The sequence below is a fragment of the Hibiscus syriacus genome, unplaced genomic scaffold (assembly GCF_006381635.1).
Source record: "Hibiscus syriacus cultivar Baekdansim isolate YM2019G1 unplaced genomic scaffold, ASM638163v2 tig00112069_pilon, whole genome shotgun sequence".
NCBI lineage: Eukaryota > Viridiplantae > Streptophyta > Magnoliopsida > Malvales > Malvaceae > Hibiscus > Hibiscus syriacus.
In genome coordinates, this window is record NW_024063247.1 from 404354 (window position 1) to 424395 (window position 20042).

Here is a 20042-nt window from a genome sequence, read left to right on the forward strand (position 1 = left end):
TAAATCCCAGGAGTACTCCATTCCTTCTATTGCACTTTAGTTATACGTTTTGGGGTAAAACGCTTTAAGTGAGGGGGAGTAGAGTTTAGGTTAAATTTCCATTTGTTTATCTCTATGTTTTGATACTAGTATGTGTTGATTAGATTTGCGAATAATTTAATTGAATTCCTTTGTCTTGTTGAATATTTTTTGAATGCCATGCTTGTTTGGGAACACATAATTGTTTAGGTTAGTATATTTTTGATAGAGAATAACATGAATTGTGATCAAGTTAGATTTCTTGTGACCATGATTTTGTTGGTTGAAATGTGCTTAGCTCAATGCATGAAAATAATTTGGTGAGATTTGAGCCTTTACGAGCATATCATTTTGCTCTCATTTTGTTGGATTGAGTGTGTCGAATTTGACATTGGTATTCTAGAACCTATATTTTGAATACTGTCGAGATTACATATGAACATGATGCTTAAAAATGATTTGGGCACCTTAGGATTAACCATTCCATTTTCCTTACTAAAATTGCCTACCCATGCATTTTCCCCTAGTTAACCACTCTTGAGCCTATTCCCACTTCTTTGTTTTCACCACATTTATAAACCCGAGCCTTTTTATTTTATCACTCTTTTCTAACCCTTTCAGGGCAGGTGAACAATTTAACCAATATATGCTCCATGAAAAAGAAGAAAGAAAAAGAGAAAACAAGATCAGTTCGAAAATAAGAAGCTGTTAAAAAGAGAGAGAAAAGACATGAGAAAAAAACAAAAAAAAATGTGAAAAAAAGAAGATCAAATTCATTTCAAAAGGAAAGTTGTTGTTTGATAGTTTGTCTTTACATCTTGTTGTGCTTAATGTTTTTATGGAGTTGAACTTGTTATTTGTTAGTTTCTTACCTTGAACTTTTAGCCATATTATTTGGCCTTTTCCCCACCTTTACCTAAGCCCCGTTACAACCAATCAAAAACCCTTTGATTTATGCATCTTGTTCTCATTAGTAGTGGAAATTTGATTTACTTGCAAGTCTATGGTAATATCGTGTAGGTTTGACATTGAGCGTTTCTATACCCCAAACACATTAACTGATTTAAGTGAATCCCGGTAAGGTGTTGAGTTATGGGCATTGAGATTAATGAATGAATGGATGTTACAATTGCATTTAACTTTTTCCAATTGGTGATATTCAATTGATTGATGTCTTGGCTTGAATAATTCTTGTGGTCTCTACCTTGCTTCCTTGAATGTGAAACTTGACAAAGAACGGTAAATGAAATTTCTGACCGATTTGATTATATCATACTTGAGGAAAAGCATGAGAAAGTGAGGGGGAATTTGATGAGTGTTCAGAATCAGTAGCATTTCTTGTTAATTCTTCGATCTTATGGATTTATTCCTTCCATTTTGTTTGTGTTATGCTTATTTTCGTGCAGGGTCTTACTTTCCAGACTTGTTGGTAAAACGGGCGCATTCTACATTATTGTTTTATTATTTGGTCATGGCTGAAGACATGGGCTCCGGGCATGACATGGTATGACGTGGCAGTTTCTAGAAGGTCCAGTCAGTGGCAGTTTCTAGAAGATCTAGTCAACGCGCCTTCTGGAAGATGGACGACTGGCAGAGTTACATTAGGAGACTTATTTAAAGTTTGAATTTAGAAAAAAAATTATCTTTAGAATTATTTTATTTTAATTTCTTTATTTATCTCTAGGTTTTTAGAGGCTATAAATACCCTATTGGGGTAAGCCTAAAGAGACAACTCATAATACAATTTTCTTTTCTTTTTTAGTTTTATAAAAATTCTTTCTTTTATTTTGTTTTTCAAGGTTTTGGGTTTTCCTTTATTTTTATGTTTCGTTTTTAAATATGCTAAGTATGACTTTTGTCATGCTTAGCTAATTTTCTCATAAGCTGAGAGCTAAAGCGATGACTCAATTCTAATGGGAGAATTGAAAAAATGCCCTTAATAACTTCAGATTATCTCTCTCAATCTCTGTGCTTATTTTTCAAAATCAAAACAGTTTTCAAAATCAAAGATTAGCTTTGGTAAGAGGTTGTTGCGATTAAATTTGTGTGAGGAAGGATCGGCTTATTGAAAGCACATTCGACTTCATGCGAACACACTTGGCGAGATAGCCTTGCCAAGAGGGAATTGAGATCGGAATTAATGGTTATTGAAACAACAATCCGAGTCGGTCATCATGAACTTAAACAGTAATTGATCTACGATAATTGATGTTGATCAGATCAGTTTCCGAAGCCGGAATCAAAGATTACCTTGGGTATTTGGTATATAAAATAGAGTCATGAGGATTGCCCTTGTAGATAAAGTAACTGACGTGAATCCTGAAGGGAAAATCTAATTCGATGATATGAAGGAAATTGAGTCAAAGCAAGGCCTGAGACTGTTTTTACCACATTCATTTTCAACTTTACATTCCTTAAATTCTTATTTTTACTTTAAATTTCCTTTTATTTAATCTCTTTTACTATTTAATATCTTTTTACTAAAACTCCCCCTATTTACTGTTTCCCGCCTGGTTTAAAAAATTCAAACAGAAATTTGGAATTTTCTAAGTCCCTGTGGAATCGACCATTACTTCTTTTTACTAAATATTTCTTTAATTTATTAATTGAGAAGAATGAATTTATTTTGACATCAAAACGAAAGTTGTCTTTTTGTTTTGTAGGAAAGATTCCACTGCCGAAAATAGTTCAAATTGAATATGTTGATGAGCCATTGTTCGGCACGTGGGCGTATTGAGGAAGCACAAAAGTCGCGCATGGAATGCATGCACATGCAAGCTGGAGACCATATCTTGAACTGACAGTTATAATTTTGGAAAATAAACCCTAGGGTTTTTTTGTTTGTTTAATATTGTGGGCTTGTATCAACATTTGTGCTTTCACTATTGATTGTATTTGTATTTTGGTTCTGTAGAAATAAATAAAGATCATTATGAATAATAATAATACTAACTATTATAATAATATTTAATATAAATAAATAAAAATAAATAATTTATAATAGTAAAATAATAAATACAAAAAATAGTATTATTATTAATAATAATAAATAATATATGCTATATAGTAATCTATGATAATAAAGTAAAATAAAAGATAACAATAAGATGTACAAATTAAACCTTAGAAGAAAATTGGTGTCTACAATATACTTATAGTTGTAAGTCTTTCATTGTAATCTTGGTTATTTTTTTAAAGACTAGCAACATCTATTTGCATAAAAAAACTTTTTAGTTTTACACATATTTAGGGTCGTGTGATGAGTCAAAAATAGACATTTGATATTAACATTAGAAAATGAAATGATATTTACTAAAAAATAAAAGTTAATCTCAACCTTCTATTTTCACTTATCCAAGAGCCATATATATGCGTAAACTAAAAATGTTTTACATTGTGTAAGTGTATCATAATTCTATACATATATATATACAAAGCCAACCATATTTTAGGTAGGGAACTTAGGTAAGGTAGATTCCCCAGTTTGAGCATTTTAGTGTCTACCCTTATCATTTATGTTATTTTGTTTTCGCATACATGTAAGGGGTGGACAGCCGACAGAGTTTGGATTGCTCTAGAGGTAAAGGTACATGTCTTTTGAACATCATCGAGGGTCATCATTACGGCCTATTCAATGGTGTAGGTGAGTTTTCTATAACCCGATGTTATTATATTAATAATATATTTTTCCTCGTAGAAGTTTGAGGTTTGTCGGTTGCATCCACTATGCCCTGCGGTCTTAGCCCTTGGTATGAGGGGCTTTGTTGTGGCGATGATCTAGCACAATATGTGTTTGTGTTTTGATAAAATATTTGAGACAAGGGGTTACTTGACATGGAAAGTGTTTTTTAAGTGACGCATATATTAGTAACCGAGCTAACCAGGGTAAGTTCGTGACACTTGGAATCAGAACACAGAGGTGTATGGTCTTTTTAATTAAAAATGATAGTGATGCTAATTATTGATTGGCTTTGTGGGGAGAAATTGTTGGATAAAGCATATATGTGCTTAATTGTAGACTGTAGCACGGAGGTGCTTAGTCGTTTGTTTATACACAGAGGTTCCAGATTTTAGGTTGAAGTACATACGTGCTTAATCTTTTTAAAAGAACAAATATGTCAGATTTTAGGTTACATTACAGAGATGTTTAATCATTTTAAGCACAAAGATTTCAAATTTTGGATTTCAACATTGAGGTGCTCCATCCTCTTTTAAGCACAGAGGCGACTGTCTCAATTGAAGCACATAGGTGATCAATCACTAAATCAATAATAGAGGTGCTATGAATTCTACAAAGTGGTGCCACTTTATTAACTTATGCACAATGGTGCTACTTATGATGTAGACATAAAAGTACCAGAAAACAAGGAAAATGGTTCATATGTGTAATGACGGGTCTACAAATTCCTACATAAATGAGGAGCAAGAAGTCACAGTTCCTGGCATACAAGACTCAAGTAAGATGGACCGACGCAGTATTGAGGAGATTGAAGTGGCATTGGCAGCCCTTAGAGCTCATATGATTTAGGGTGATCAAATGAGATTAGTCGAAAATACTCAAGAAGAATTAACTAAGACAATGACTTTACAAGGAAATGAAACAAGAGATTCCATAACTCTTATAAAACTTGGGTATGAAGCGCGAAAGACCCAAGTTAGTGTGCTTCAATTTTTATGGCTAGTCTGACTACAAATCCTAGTGAAAGGAGTGTAAGGGCCAAGGTCCTTGATCCCCAATGCTTTAAGGGGAAAAGGGATGCTAAAGAGCTTAATAATTTCTTGATGTATATGGAGCATTACTTTCGATTCGTTTGCATGGAGTTTGAGGAGGAAAAGATGGACAAGACTTTGATGTGTTTGGTAGGTGATTCCAAGTTATGATGGAGGTCCAATTTCAGTGATGGAGTGTGCTCCACAAAGACTTGGGAAGAGTTGAAGACTTTCTTCCTCCATGAGAATATATACTACAATGTGCGTAAGAAGTTGAGGGATTGATTTTATGATGAAAACTCGAGTGATTCATGTTTGTACATCTAGTTACTTGATGTTCATAGGGAAGCGTTCAGGTATGGTGTAGACTAAGATTCTTCCACTTCATGGGAAGAAGATTTTGTCAGTGATTCAAATTAAGAAAGTGGTGAAGAAGGGAGAGTCTTTAGTTTTTGTCTTCCCAGTTTCAAAGGAGGGAGCCAACTATGGACAAATCCTGGGGTACTAGGAATGTGTTAAGCGACTTCAAGGATCTAGTGTCAGATGTTTTTCAAAGGTGTTTCCATTTAAAAGGGATGTGGATCATGAGATTGAGTTACTCCTAGGAACCAAACCCCATGCAAAGACTCCATATCGGATGAGTCCCTCAAAATTTGTTGAGTTAAGGATGCAATTGGATGAATTAGTTTAAGCCGGATTCATTCGTTCCTCAAAGCCATATTTTGAGGTGCTACTGTTATTCCAGAAGAAACATGATAGGAGCATGAGATTATTTTTAGATTATAGGGCCTTGAACAAAGTAATTGTTCATAATACATATCCAATTCTTTTAATCGCAGATTTGTTCGATCAACTAAGTAAGGCCAAGTATTTATCTAAGTTGGATCTCAAGATCTAGATATCTTCAAGTGAAAGTGATTGAAGGGGATAAACCAAAAATAGATTGTGTTAACATGATATGATGTATTTGAATTTCTTTTTATGCCATTTGGACTAACCAATGCTCCTACAACCTTTTGTACTCTAACAAATCAGGTGCCACGAATACATAGATAAGTCCGTTGTCATTTATTTAGATGATATAATGCTTTTTAGTGCCTCCATGAAAGATCATCAAGAATATCTCTGGTTGGTTTTTGAGATATTGTGGGAGAATCAATTGTTTGTGAAGAAGAAGAAATGTTCTTTTGCCTAGGCTCAAGTTGAGTACTTGTGGCATGTCATCGAACAAGGGCGTATTCAAATGGATAAAGAGAAAGTGAGGCCATCCAATAGTGGACAATGTCACAGGATGTCAGTGAGCTTAAGTCTTTTCTCAGCTTGGCCAATTATTATCGACGATTTCTGGAGAGTTACTCTTGTAGGGTGAAGCCACTCACTAATTTATTGAAGAAAGATAAAGTGTGGTTTTGGTCAAAGGAATGTTAAGAGGCCTTTTACGAGTTGAAAAGGTGATGATTAGTGGACCAGTTTTTATCTTACCAGATTTAGAAAGGATTTTGAAAGTTGAGACGGACGTTTTGATTATGCGATTGAAGGGGCACTTCTTCATAATGGACACCTTGTGGCATTTGAGAGTAGGAAGCTTAATGAGGCAGAAGTGAAATATAATTTCACCACGAAGGAACTCCTAGTATAAATTCATTATTTGAGGATTTGAAGACACTACTTATTAGATTCTAGGTTTATAGTGGAGACAGATAATACAACGGTTAGTCATTTTTTGAGATAACTGAAGCTTACGAAAAACTGAGCTAAATGGTAGGAGTTTTTAGCAAAGTTTGAATTTAACTTCGAGCATAAGTTGGGATGAAAAATCAGGTGGCTTATGCACTAAGCTTAAGGGTAAATCTTGTAGTACTCAGACATTTGGCTACCATATCTACTAGTAGGGTGTCTAACAAAATTCACCAGCTTATTGAGAATGGTTCAAAGAAGGATTTGCAAGTGGTATCACTAATGGAAAAGGTTGAGAAGGTTCATTCAAAGTGTTTCTAGATTAAGAATGATTCGTTGATGACAAAGGGGCCACGAATGTTTGTTCCCCAGGTAAAAAGGAAATTCGATAGAAGTTACTAAGAGAATGTCACAACACCTCGTGGGCTGGTCATCCAGGTTGGAAATGCACTTTTTCTTTGCTGAGACAAGGGTATTATTAGCCCCAAATAAGACAAAATGTAATGGACTACACTAAGACTTGTCTTATGAGTTAGCAAGATAAAGTGGATTAATAGAAGACAACTAGGTTATTGGAACCATTACGAGTGTCTGCTTGACCTTGGGAGAATGTCTCCTTGGACTTTATAGCGACTTTGCCTCAAGTAGGAGATATTAGGTCCATACTGATGGTGGTATATCAGTTTTCGAAGTATGTCACTTTTATCCCAACACCCAAATATTGTTTTATACAGGAGATAACTCGGTTCGAATTTAAACATGTGGTAAAGTATTGGGATATTCCACAGAGCATAGTCCATGATAGAGATGGGAGATTCATAGGGAAGTTTTGGAAGGGATTATTCAAGTTGCTGGGAAACCAACTTAATTTCTCATAATGTTACCAACCCTAGACAGATGGTCAGATGAAGATTTTAATGGACTACTAGAGGAGTATCTAAGGCACTTTATTCACACTAATAAGAGAGATTTACCTCTACTACTGGACGTTGCTCAACTATGTTTCAATTCCCAGAAGAGTTTTTCCACTAATAAAAGTCCCATTGAACTTGTGATAAGACAATAACTGAGACACATGTGGTGGATAAGACAAATCAAGGGAGGTGCCCCCTCATGCTTTTAATTTTATGAGGGAGTATAATCAAAATAGTGAGATTGTTAAGGAATACTTAGAGAAAGATGAGAAACATGTGACGAAGTGTGTTGATTATAATAGAAATGATATGTAGTTTCAAGTTAGGGATTTAGTTTTCGTTAAACTGATGCTGGAGCAACTTAGATTCTTACGAAAGAGTGATTGTTTCTTGGTTCACAAGTATGAAGGACCTATCGCAATTGTGACAAACGTGGGAATTGTTTTTTATAAGATCGACCCTCCAACTTGGATGATATGAAAGTTTATCCAATGTTTCATTTGAGCAACTTAAAGTCGTTCCATGTTAACCCTAGTGATGCTAATTAAAGTCAAACACCCAAGGAGTCGATTTGTGCACAACCACCTTTATAACTTTATATTGATGAGATCCTAGATGATAGAGTGGTGATGGTGGGAAGAAAACCAATATGAGAGTATCTGGTTAAATTGGAAGGCCTAGATCCTAAAGAGTAGAGTTGGGAGAGAGAGTATGAACTCTGGGTATTCAAGTTGAAGATCGAGGAGTGTTAATCTGTGCAGTCGAAGAGGGCATCGACAAATTAAGTGGGGGAGAATGTCGTCGTCGTCTCCTATATGGGCAACAACTGGGTAGGTAAGCCTAGGCCAACCATGTATGGGTCCCATTAGTATGTAGAATAAATTTGTTCTCTTTTCTATCATTTCATTGTTTTAGGTATGGAACTTGGGTAAGGTAGATGTCTCCAGTTTCAGCGTTTTAGCTTCTACCCGTAACATTTCTGTTATTTTGTTTTCGCATATATGTAGGGGTGGACAACCGACAGAGTTTGGGTTGCTCTACAGGTTAAGGTATGTGTCTTGTGAACACCATAGAGGGTCGCAAATGGCATAGTAGATGGTATTGGTGAGTCTTATGTAACCCGATGTTATTCCATTAATAATTCATTTTCCCTCAGAGAAGTCGAGGTCGATAGGTCTATCTGCTATGCCCCACGGTCTCGACCCTTGGTTTAAGGGGCATTGTTGTGGTGATGATCTAACTCAATGTGTTCTTGTGTTTTGATTAATTATTCGAGATAAAGGCTGGCTTGAAGGGAAAAATGTTCCTTTTCAAGTGTCGCACAAATTAATAACTGAAATAACTAGGCTAAGTCAGTGACACTATATACATATATATATATATACACAGTCTTAATATATTTTTAATAATCAAATATCAAAATTAAAAAAATTGATCAAACCAAATTGAGTATGTATCAATTCCAAATATAAGTTCTATAAACAAAATTGATAACCAAAAGAAGCAAGTAGTAATTAAACAATTTAATATTTTTATAATAATCAAATATCAAATATTGAAAATTTATTATCGCACTATAATTTTCAATATAATTCAAAATTAAATTATCTAAATAACTCTATCAAAAATCGAAAACCTAATTCTTTGATTATTTTTTAAATTCGTTACACATGTATTCACTAAAATAATCTAAAGTATGATAATCAATTTAACTACAAATGAAAAGACAAACAATATTTTAATGAGAAAACCATTTGAATTGAAAAAAAAGTACATAAAAATCTTCCTCACATTAACCAAATTTTCAAATCTCAACTCACCAAATCCCATTGGTTCATTTTTTTAACTTCCTTTAGGTTCATTTAAGTAGTCTTTTAAGCAACCTAATGTATCATGGTCTTCATAATTGAAGTAATTTTTTTTCTTTTTTAATAATCTAAGTTGATTGTAAGATAGTATTTGTTCATAATTTTTTTTTTAATCATTGACAACATAAACATACTCTAAAGATGTCATTGTTCGAACTCAAAACCTTAAGAGAGAACAAAACTCATTTTAACCCATTTGAGAAATATTAGTTGCATATACCTTCCAAAACCAGAATCAATATATCACTACAAGAAAATATACCTTTAATGACACAAGAACGATGACACACGCTAATTTATGACTTGAAAAAAAGTGTCATAAAAAATGTCACGTTTTTTAAAATCTGAACGATTTATGACTTACAATAATGTGTGTCATATTTAATAGTCATAATCCAAAAAATTTGCAAAAACACAGTACACTTTTTAATTGTGTGTCATCTGTAAAAGTCATTTTTTAATTTCCCCCATTATTTTCATCCTTTCACGCTTCTTCTTCCTCCACCAATTTCAATTACTTCCATTACGCATCTGCTTTCTCAATTTTCACTCCAAATGCCATTGTAGACCAAACACTTTCTCCTTCTCATCAACGTTTCTACTCCTCATCGACAGCGCCCTCTCCTTCTCCCTCATTGGACTCCGTTTTAAAGCTAGGGTTTCTCGTTAACAAATCTAATACCTTTCGGCCTTTAACTTTCAAAGCTAATGATGCGATCCAGTTGGCTCGTCACTACGGTCGGTGTTACTGGGAGCTCTCCAAGGCTTGTCTCATGTCAAACCTCAATTAAGATTTTTAGGCAAATTTTAAAGCTTTGATTAAAAAAGTTGACTTTTTTTGGGTGGTTTGATTTACTAATATGTTGGTGGTGGCGACTTCGGGGACTGGATATGTGCTAGGGAGTGGAGACGTCGTTGATTTGGCGAGTCTTTATTGTACTTGTGCTGTAACCATGATGGTTGCTGCTTCGGCTAATTCGTTGAATCAGGTTGTCTTTTAAATATTTGATTGTTTTCATTGAATGCTTTGTCATGCACAATTTTAGAATGCTAACTAATAGGTTATTTGTCATGCACAATCTTTTAAATCTTTTCTTAAGGAGTTAAGGGTTCCTAGATATTTGATAAAATTATTATTTCTTAGATATTCAGAAGTATGTTTTGTAAAGAAATGTCAAAAAATTGGAGAAAAGAATTATTATTCTTGAGGTTTGCCTTTCATGTAATTCTTTCATAATAAAAGATGCACCTTTTAGGTGTAAAAGTTTGCACTTTTGTAAAGGCCCTTATGCTTTGACATTTTTTTTCTTTCATTTTTATTAACCTTGGTAGAAACTAGGACCGGGACGGATGTACAGACATAGCGTTTAGGTGCAAACTCTCATTGGTTATGATTTAAATCCATCGACATAGCTTTATTGATAGAAGTGATAGATAAGTACCCTGGCAAAAGGGGATAGAGAAAGAAACAATTATAAATTATTTGATATTCTAGGAATCGAATTCATGACTTGCAAATTGTAATTTCTTCTTACCTTCTTTCTTGAACACTATGTTTTTCTTACATTTGAGTTGGTCAATGTTGCAAGGATGTGACAACATGGTGCTTGTATTTTAAGTTACTTTCATGAATTAACTAGATAGACTGACATTTCAGTTAACCAATGGTATTCATACCTCTAGTTTTTTGAGATAAATAATGATGCAAAAATGAAGCGATCAAAGCTAAGACCTCTACCTTCAGGATGCCTTAGGAAAATTAAAAATTAGTTTCGGTCGCTATTGCTTTGAAAGGACTCTTTGTATTTGGCTATGGATTTGGAGTCTTCCTCCTGGTGAGATTTTTGTTTCTTAAGAGTGATTATTTTGGTTCTGTTTGAACTATGAAGTTATATGTTAATTCCACCGAGCAATTACGTTTCAGAAAGGTCGGTATTAATTACATCGAATAAAGTAGGAATCAAGTGTGTTTATTTTCCTTTTTACCAATTTTGAATTGTTGTTAATGCTTCTTTTGCAGTGAGGTCTACTTTGAAGATTTCCTTGGTAGGGATCTCCTCAAAATGAACTCTTTCTTATTCTCTCTTAAAATGGGGTGGGTGGGGACAATAAAGGAGATTGACTATGATATGATGACATTCCTTGCACTTTGAACTTTGGTGGTTAATACTACGTGATTTCTGTAATGCTAGGGCGAATTCTATATTTTGGTCTCGTTCTCTGAACCTTACTCTTCCAAATTCTTATGTATTTCCCCAAATTCAAGATGATACCAAGACAACCTGTCCAGTTGAAAGAAGTTCCGAGGTGACCATCAGTCATAGTGGACTAAGTGGAGAGCATGTTAATGAAATTGATGGAAAAAGTGAGGTTACAGTTTAGTTCTTACCACTTTTGTACCTAGATCTTTCCTCTTATTTGCTTTCACAGGTGAAAGTTTATTGTATTAACATGGAGCTGAGGTTAAAGATTTTTATTTATTTTGGGTTTATATCAGGATTTGAGGATCATGAGAATGATAACAAAGTCAATAGAGCAACTTCCACATCGAAACAAGAAGAAATTGTCTAGGTGGAGGGTCTTCTCCCTAGCATTGACTTTTGCAACCATGGTATGTTACTTTTTATTAGTCAGTGGCTCTCTAGTCAATTGGTTAGAGTCTATTCTCATTGAATTTTTTGGTTGTTAATTTATTTTTAGAGTTGAAGGCAGTGGCAACATGGGAAGTTCCTTTCCCAAAGGTAAGCATTAATGCATTATTATTTGTAATCAATAAGCTTAATTCTCAGTATTATTGGAAACGTTCTTTAATAAAATGTAAGTTCCACTGTCAATATGCCTTTTGTTCCTAATATTTTCTGTGTTGTTAATTAGTTCCCTTTGTTTGGGGCTCTACTGCTATGCTTTTAACTGATCTATGAATTTCTTGTTTTTGCCTTTATGATATCCTTTGTGTATTCTATTTTTCATGCATATAGCATCGCAAGCCTATTTCAAAGTTAAATTACTATTAATAGTATATTCCGAGGACATTTAACTTATATGTGACTTATGTGGTTACCAACTGATCGATATGTAATTTAGTAATCTAATTTGCTAAATCAGTGCGATTGAGTAATTACTGTTTCCATACTTTATGCATTATTGTCCGTCTTTCCCACCTTAGAGGGATTGTAATTGGAGTTCTATGTGCCAAGGTGGGTATTTGAGTTGTACTATATTTCCCGTTTAGAAGTTGTGAATTAAGCATGCTGATAAACATAATTGAATTATTTTGATTCTTAGTTTTGACATAATTGGACTACTTAGCGTTGTACTATTCTTGTTCCTTATCACTTTATTTTTCAATTTTCTTTTGCAGATATACAATGAGCAAATAACAGATTTATTGGATCCAAATCAAAGAAACCTACAGGTAGAATGGATTTTGTGCTATAATTTTGGGAAGGGGTCGGGAACAGCTGGTGCATCTGATGTTCCTACTAGTTCAGTTGAAGCCAATGCTCATTCGCAGCCTGTTTCAAGATTTCTCGACTCTAAAAAAGCAACTTCAAAATTGCAGAAGAAGCTAGAGGAGTTGCATATAAGATCTTATAATCTGTTAGTATCTTCTTGTGATAATCTAAGAACATTCTTGGTTTTTTGTTTTCAAATAGCCATAGGTGATGGATATTATGTTTGTAACTTAATGTGAATATATTGTATGCAAATAGATTGCTTATATATAATATGATATATATATTTAGTATTATGAGACATTAAATGTGATTTAGTTTGATTATTTCTCAATCTATAATATATATATATATATATATATATAAAAACAATAATTTACTAAATACAATCAAGACACACGAATGTAAGTCATACATGCGTGTCATAAATTTATGACACACAAATGTGTGTCATCTTAATTTATGACATGGGCTTCAATGACGCTCAATGAACGTCATAAATGTGTCATAAATGCATGTAAAAAATTTATGACGCACATTCATGCATTTATTAATTGACCCAAAGAAAATTTAATATTTAGCCAAATTTCAAGCAACACATGTGGTAATAACATGTGACAATTATAATGTATTTTTTTATGTGAGCATTATATTAGTCTAAAGTTCGACATAGCTTATTGTCAACATTTGATTACTACAACAAGAGTATCGTTTACTGTTAATATTATTGTTTAAGGACTTGTTATTGATATAGTGTTTGATATCTTGTGATGAGAATTAGCCATTATATTTAAATTTATTTATTTACTTGAGATGTGAGTTTTAATTCACTACTAGAAAAAAAACCCTTTAATGACGCGCATTACGCATCATCTATGAGTACGGATGACACACAAATACCTGTCGTTGAAGCCACCGACATGAATTTTTTATGACGCGCAATTGTGTGTCATAAATCTATGACACGCATTTATGACACACATTTATGATGTACATTTATGACTCGCATTGAGCGTCATTGAAACCCCCGTCTTAAATGAAGATGACACACATTCGTGTGACGTGATTGTATTTCGTAAATTATATATATATTGTAGATTGACAAATAATCAAACTAAATCACATTTAATGCCTCATAATACTAAATATATATCATATTATATAAGCAACCCATTTTTATACAATATATTCACACTACAAATATAAACAATTAGTCAAAGAAAACAAAGAAAATACGACATTGAGAAAGAACATATAATCATTATATATATACAATAATGCACTTTGTTTTCACATACTTAGAGCTTTGAGCATCTAGATAAAAGCCACAGAAATGTGTAAATAGCAGTGTTGCCAAACCTGTATTGACAAAAAAATGAGGATGCTTAGAATATGCAAAAACAATATCAACAAAAGGTAAGCAAAATAAAACAAAGATGTCAAAATTTTGCACAACCAGTACATAATAAGCTCCATATCGTATAAGCAATTTGCAACCTATAGCATAAACCTTTTGGCAACTCAACGGCTTAAATGCATTTAATATTTAATTTTCATTAAAAGTATAAGAAAAATAAATTAGTGCTGTCAGAACCAGTTTCAGGGCAAGGCATTAAGATATGAAAACACGAAGCAAGACAAATGGTAGTAATTCAACAAATTAGGATCCTGCTTAATTAAGAAACTTTATTATACAGAGAATGCAACTTGACCACTCCACAAAACCCCCTTAACCTTAGTTCAAGTTTAAGAAATAAAATATAGGATAAAACAATACATGTAGCAAGTATTGCTACTACATCTATACTTGATTTGAGCATAACAATAATCATCCATGTTTATTTAGTTGAGAATTTTTACAAACTCAAGTCAACCTACTAACTTGGGTGCAATAGCTCTTTAACAACCATTAGGATAGGAAAACAGACAGATCATTGAGGAACAATATTATACTTAAAACAAAAAAAGAGTCTGAAACAAGCAACAAGTTCACAAGTAATACTCTGCTTTCAGTCTCGGCAGGGTTTTCAAGCAGTATGTATTTTTTGCTGACAGATGTAACTCATTACACAACACAAACCACACCATAATAAGGAAAACACTTCACCACACACCAAACACAAATTCCAGTCATACCACAGTTAAATATTTACCAAAGACTTGATGCAAAGAAGGCATTTATAGGTATTACACATGTCGCATTTCTACAACACCGAGAACATTTGTTTAGGAAAGAGAACATCGATACTGTAGCTAAGCAGTAATTGAGAATAATAACAACTATTTTAGATAAAGAATAGAACTTACATTTGAAATGTCATTTTGACAGGAGCTACAACATGCATGGCAAGATCGAGGGAGAGGAAAATGCATTACAAAACTAGGCAAAACAATGGAAGATGAAGCTTGCATAGAAAAATAATATATATGCTCTCAAATTTATATTTCGCCTCTGTAGGTAAAATACAAAGCACAAAAAAAAATACAATGGATCTTTAGTTTCAGGTCATAAGGAGACCACTAAGTTCTGGAAATGGGGATAATGTACAAAAAAACACATTTTATTGTGACGAACTTAATTGGCATTCCTACAGCTAGTTGCATTTGCATATATTGTTGAGACGGGAGTATGTGTATATATGATATGAAAGATGTGTATATGATACGAGAAATGTTTATGTATGATAGTTGTATTCTTTATTCTACAAGAAAATATACTAGTCCATATGATAGTTTTATGACTAATGTGTATGTATGATATGACAGATGTGTATCAGAAAAGTTTGCTTATATTCTTATTGACCAACACTTCAAGTCCATTCTCAACTATCTCTTTCATGAACTTACAAACATAATATCCACACTCGGTGCCTCCTGACTGACGGAGACACTACAAACAGTTTACAATAAATGATTAGTCAAATGAAAGCTGCAATTTAAACAACGAATGATCGAAGTCCTCACCAAACATTGATCTAATTGAGTCTAACCTTTTGTAGATCCACTTTGAGCAGTGTATAATATCATTGCCCTATAAAAATGATGAATATATCAAAGAATATTCTATAATGTTTCGATAATTTATGTTACTTACGCATTAATAATCTGCTTCAACTGCTGATGGACATTGGTGGGCCCCAAGGAATCATGATAATAACTTGTTGCTTCATATCTATCACCGCCAACACCCAATGTCTTCTATAAAAACCAAATTAAGTTACTAAGTTTTTTTTATAATCAAATGAAAAACAAACCCTGGATTATATGGCACTAGGCCGATGTCATTGTCCTTTCTTAGAGACAATCGATCTGCAATGCTTCAACTTGCCTCATCGCTATTTTTGAATTTTACCTTACGTCCTGATGGCGAGATTACAGACCTATATAATTTCTTTAAATAAATGAAAATATAAAGAAATCATTTAAATTAGACCTATATAATTTCTTTAAATAAATGAAAATATTACCAAATCAGAGCATAGAATGACTAGATGTCTAGGCCACTTAACTAGGTACCCCATTACATCTTTAACCTTGTAAATGAACTCATGAGATAAATTTTGAGTATATACAGAACAGTGTATCCCAGAGCCATCATTCACATATCAACTGACACAAATGGGTGGGTATACTTGATGAGGGCTTTGCTCTGGATTTGATTATACAGAGTCTCAACATGGTCATGTATATGAATGTCAAGCATCAGGTTGGATTTGAGGTTTCCAAGATACTCCAAGCAGGAAGCATAATGGCTGCAATAAAAATGAAGCCACAAGTTAAAAGTAAGTGTTTCTCATCAATTACAAACATGTAAGGAGTCTGAAACGCAGAGTCGCATGACAAAAAATTGTATATTATAATATTAACCACAGAAAAGTCACTACATATTACTTAAAGATAGATAATACCTTGAATCAAAATCATTAATAAGCTCCCTTACTTCAGGTGCCAACTCCAAGAAATCCCTGAAGTTGATATTGTCAATAACTTTATTCTGTAAAGTAAAATACATTGCATGACTACAAATCTATCAAACAACAGTAAGACATTACCAGAAAATAAAAAAAGGGGACTAGAGAGATTTATGCCCTCAGTTCAGTTCGACCAAAGCTTGCAAGTGCACAAAGAACACCAAAGTAGCAACATCTTGAGGAGCAATGACTTCACTGTCTGAATTCCCCAATTCAGAACCCACTTCCAAGAACTGCACGAAATCCCGACTGTTACATTTCATATTAATAACCAATACAAGATGACTAACAGACGGATACCTCTGCAAAAAAACGCATAGTACGTAAACTAGGAATTGATCAGGCCAACAAACTTTTAGGGATTGCTCCAGATAAAGGAAGCAGAACTAAATCCTTGAGGTACACAACCATCGCACTGCAATAGCATCAGAACGAACACTACAATACTAGTTTTCTTTGAGTCCATCAAATTAACTCTCTTTAAGTTTTCTACCATAATGTCCTCCACTAAATCTAACACCATAAAGGATTCCAGGCTTCCTTTGAGGAAAGCAATGCTCCGGGCATGCTTAAAATGAAGATTGTTTACACTAAGTTCATTGAACTTATTGAGCTCAAGATCAAGATGCATATATTTTGATCTTATAGGACAAGATTTCAAACCAAATTGTGTGGCTTAAATTGCTTCTGAACTCACGTTCTAGAAAATGACTTAGTAAATAACCATAAGTAAATACTACACACTTCAACCATATCTCAAATTCAACATATCAGGAATAAAAGAAAGTGCATGTAACGATCCGAAATCATTGTAAGCTGAAAAATTGCAACATTTGAATTTGCAAGATCAAAAAACAATTTATAAGCTGAAAACCTTCCGAGCAGCAAGCTTGTACTTCTTAGACTCCAAATGAGGCAATCTGACGGCACATCATAGCTTAGCAGTAGTGGGAGGGTCAAGTGCCTTGGGTTTTTGCTCAGCCTTACTAATGTAGCTTCTCACATGAGAAAATTGACCCATCTCAATGCTCACAAGAATAGCGCTCAAACACATTTGAATAACATGCTTTGACGTAATACAGTAATCTCGAGTTCGAACGTAGCTTTTAAAAGCATCCCCCAATGCACCATGAGCATATTAAAAATCTCAAAAATCATTGTAACCCATTCTTATACTTTCTTTGATTAAATTAGTCTGATAGTTAGAAACCAAACAAATTAAAAGAACTAAAGAACTAAATAGTTTCTAGAAAATAAATTTAGTTAGAAACCATGAGCTTCTCTTTCCTTTGCTCGGCTTTTCGATCAACCATAGCGCAACAGGCGGAATCCATCAAATAGTTCGGACCCAATCGACCGTCGATCTTCTGGACTATTTCACGGAATAGTTGATTGTTCTCCCCCTTTTTGAGCTCATCGTAAGCCATCCTTAGGGATTCCAAATGTATTACGGTATTGTCGCAGTGGTCGAAGATGAATATGAGCCGCATGATCTTGGTACGGCCGGAGTAAAGTGCAGCATAGGCCTTAATTTCTAGGTGTTCACCACTAATGATGGGCCAGAACTTCCGCTCCGTTATCGACGTTGAGGATGGCGGTGCATCGTCTACATACCCGATGTCGTTCGCACACATCTCCTCCATTAGTGGATTCGAGATGTTGTCTTCTCCAACCATTGTTTAATTTTTTTTGAAAGAAATATAAATGAAATGATATATGAAATTTAGGAAATTTTAGGGATAAGGTTTGTGTGTGAACTATTTTAGCTTATCACAGTCAAACTCGCGCCTAACAAGAACAAGAGAATCGGGATGAAAATCAGCAGAGAAAAGGAGAGAATGAAATGAGTGGAAAACATTAGGTGTGAACTGATTATAGAAGGGGAAGAAAGAAGAAAGGATGAAAATAATGGAGAAATTAAAATACGGCTTTTATGGCACAAATTAAAAAGTGTACTCTGTGTTTTTGTAAATTTTTTGAATTATGACTATTAAATATGACACACATTATTGTAAGTCATAAATCGTTTAAATTTTAAAAAACATGACATTTTTTATGACACACATTTTTTATAAGTCATAAATTAGTGTGTGTCATCGTTCGTGTGTCATTAAATATATATTTTCTTGTAGTGATTTTATTTATGTTTTTTTCTATATTCAACTAACTATTTATTTATTACTACCGTAATATATGCTATTATACCTTTTTTGCTCTGCATTAAAAAATGAATCTCAAGGAATGAGAAAATGCAATTACATAAGATTTAGTTGTATGAACATAGACTTTGCACTAAGGAAAGAACAATTTCTATCTATCATGAGGATAACATCCTTAATTGGTATAAGGGATTTTGAGAGGTGAATTTTTTTCGAATTGCATAAGCCTAGTGGTCATGAAGCATAACATTTTAAAAGGATTTAAGGGCACATAATCTTAAAAGATTACTAAGGCTAATGGTTTCCTTGACAAAATTGATAAATGTTTTTTCAGAAATAATAAGGTTTAAATGACATCACTTTGGACTTCTTTGATTTCTATAATGTATAAGGTCAAGGAAATGTAAGAGATCACATTATGGATATGTTCATACTGCTTTAAGACTTAAGGCACTTAAGATCGAGTTTTTCCAAAGAATACTTGTTCTTGTGATTTTAGTATCGCTTCCTACTGAGTTTAATCAAATAAAAGGGAGAAATGAACTATAAATGAGCTCATTTTTTATTATGTACAAGAAGAAGAAATGTTGAAGAATAATAAGTCTAAAAATACTCAATTGAAAAGTGCAATAAAGATAAAAAAAATAAAATTAAAATGTAGTTGTTAAGGGTTCAACTTCAAAGAGACAACAACATGTTATAAAAAGTTGTTCTCTTTTGTAATAAGTTAGGGCATATGAGGAGAAATTGAATTCTAAAATAGTAAGCAACTACTTTGGTTATTTGAGCAATCCAGGGGTTATAAGTTTTATGATATCATACTTAAAAATATTTTTAAGGTGAGATCTATAACATTATCTGTTAGGATGTTGAGTCTTGAGGGAGAAATATGGTTTAAGGAATTGATTTTAAGGAGGAATTGGATTATAAATCAATTCTATTATCACTTTTGATGATAACCATGTGTTCATACATGTGTTAATCAAGAAGTTAATATAGAATCTCAACAAGATTATTTGAAAACTCTTCATTTAAGATGATAAATTTGATAGAAGAACAAACTCAATAGCCTTAAAGAACAATTGTAATTAGGATAATCCACGAGATGAGAGAAATATTATTTTAGATTATTATGTTTCTGCAAGAAATAAGGATAACAGTAGAATGATGAAAGATGATCTAATCAACTTTGTCATGTCATAAAAGTTATGACTTTCAAAAGTGGATTAATGCCATGTAAGAAGAGTATAAGTTCTATACAAGATAATAA

General features: G+C 33.4%; 1 protein-coding gene and 1 long non-coding RNA gene across 2 annotated transcripts; both read right to left on the bottom strand.

The window, feature by feature from the left end:
- Positions 1-15599: 15599 nt before the first annotated feature.
- LOC120174357 lies at positions 15600-17826 on the bottom strand. Its single transcript, XR_005521166.1, has 5 exons — positions 17488-17826; positions 16695-16846; positions 16551-16607; positions 15737-16394; positions 15600-15673 (listed from the first exon to the last, which is right to left on the bottom strand). It is a non-coding gene; the product is annotated as an uncharacterized LOC120174357 (long non-coding RNA).
- Positions 17827-17872: 46 nt separating this feature from the next.
- LOC120174363 (COP9 signalosome complex subunit 1-like) lies at positions 17873-18289 on the bottom strand. The gene has a single exon (XM_039181244.1). The coding sequence runs from the start codon at positions 18287-18289 to the stop codon at positions 17873-17875; it is 417 nt and encodes a 138-aa protein (XP_039037175.1).
- Between the last annotated feature and the right edge of the window lie 1753 nt (positions 18290-20042).

What these genes read in the sequence shown, in the direction of transcription:
- LOC120174363 (XM_039181244.1), bottom strand. Translation starts at nt 18,289, where the DNA reads ATGGTTGGAGAAGACAACATCTCGAATCCACTAATGGAGGAGATGTGT.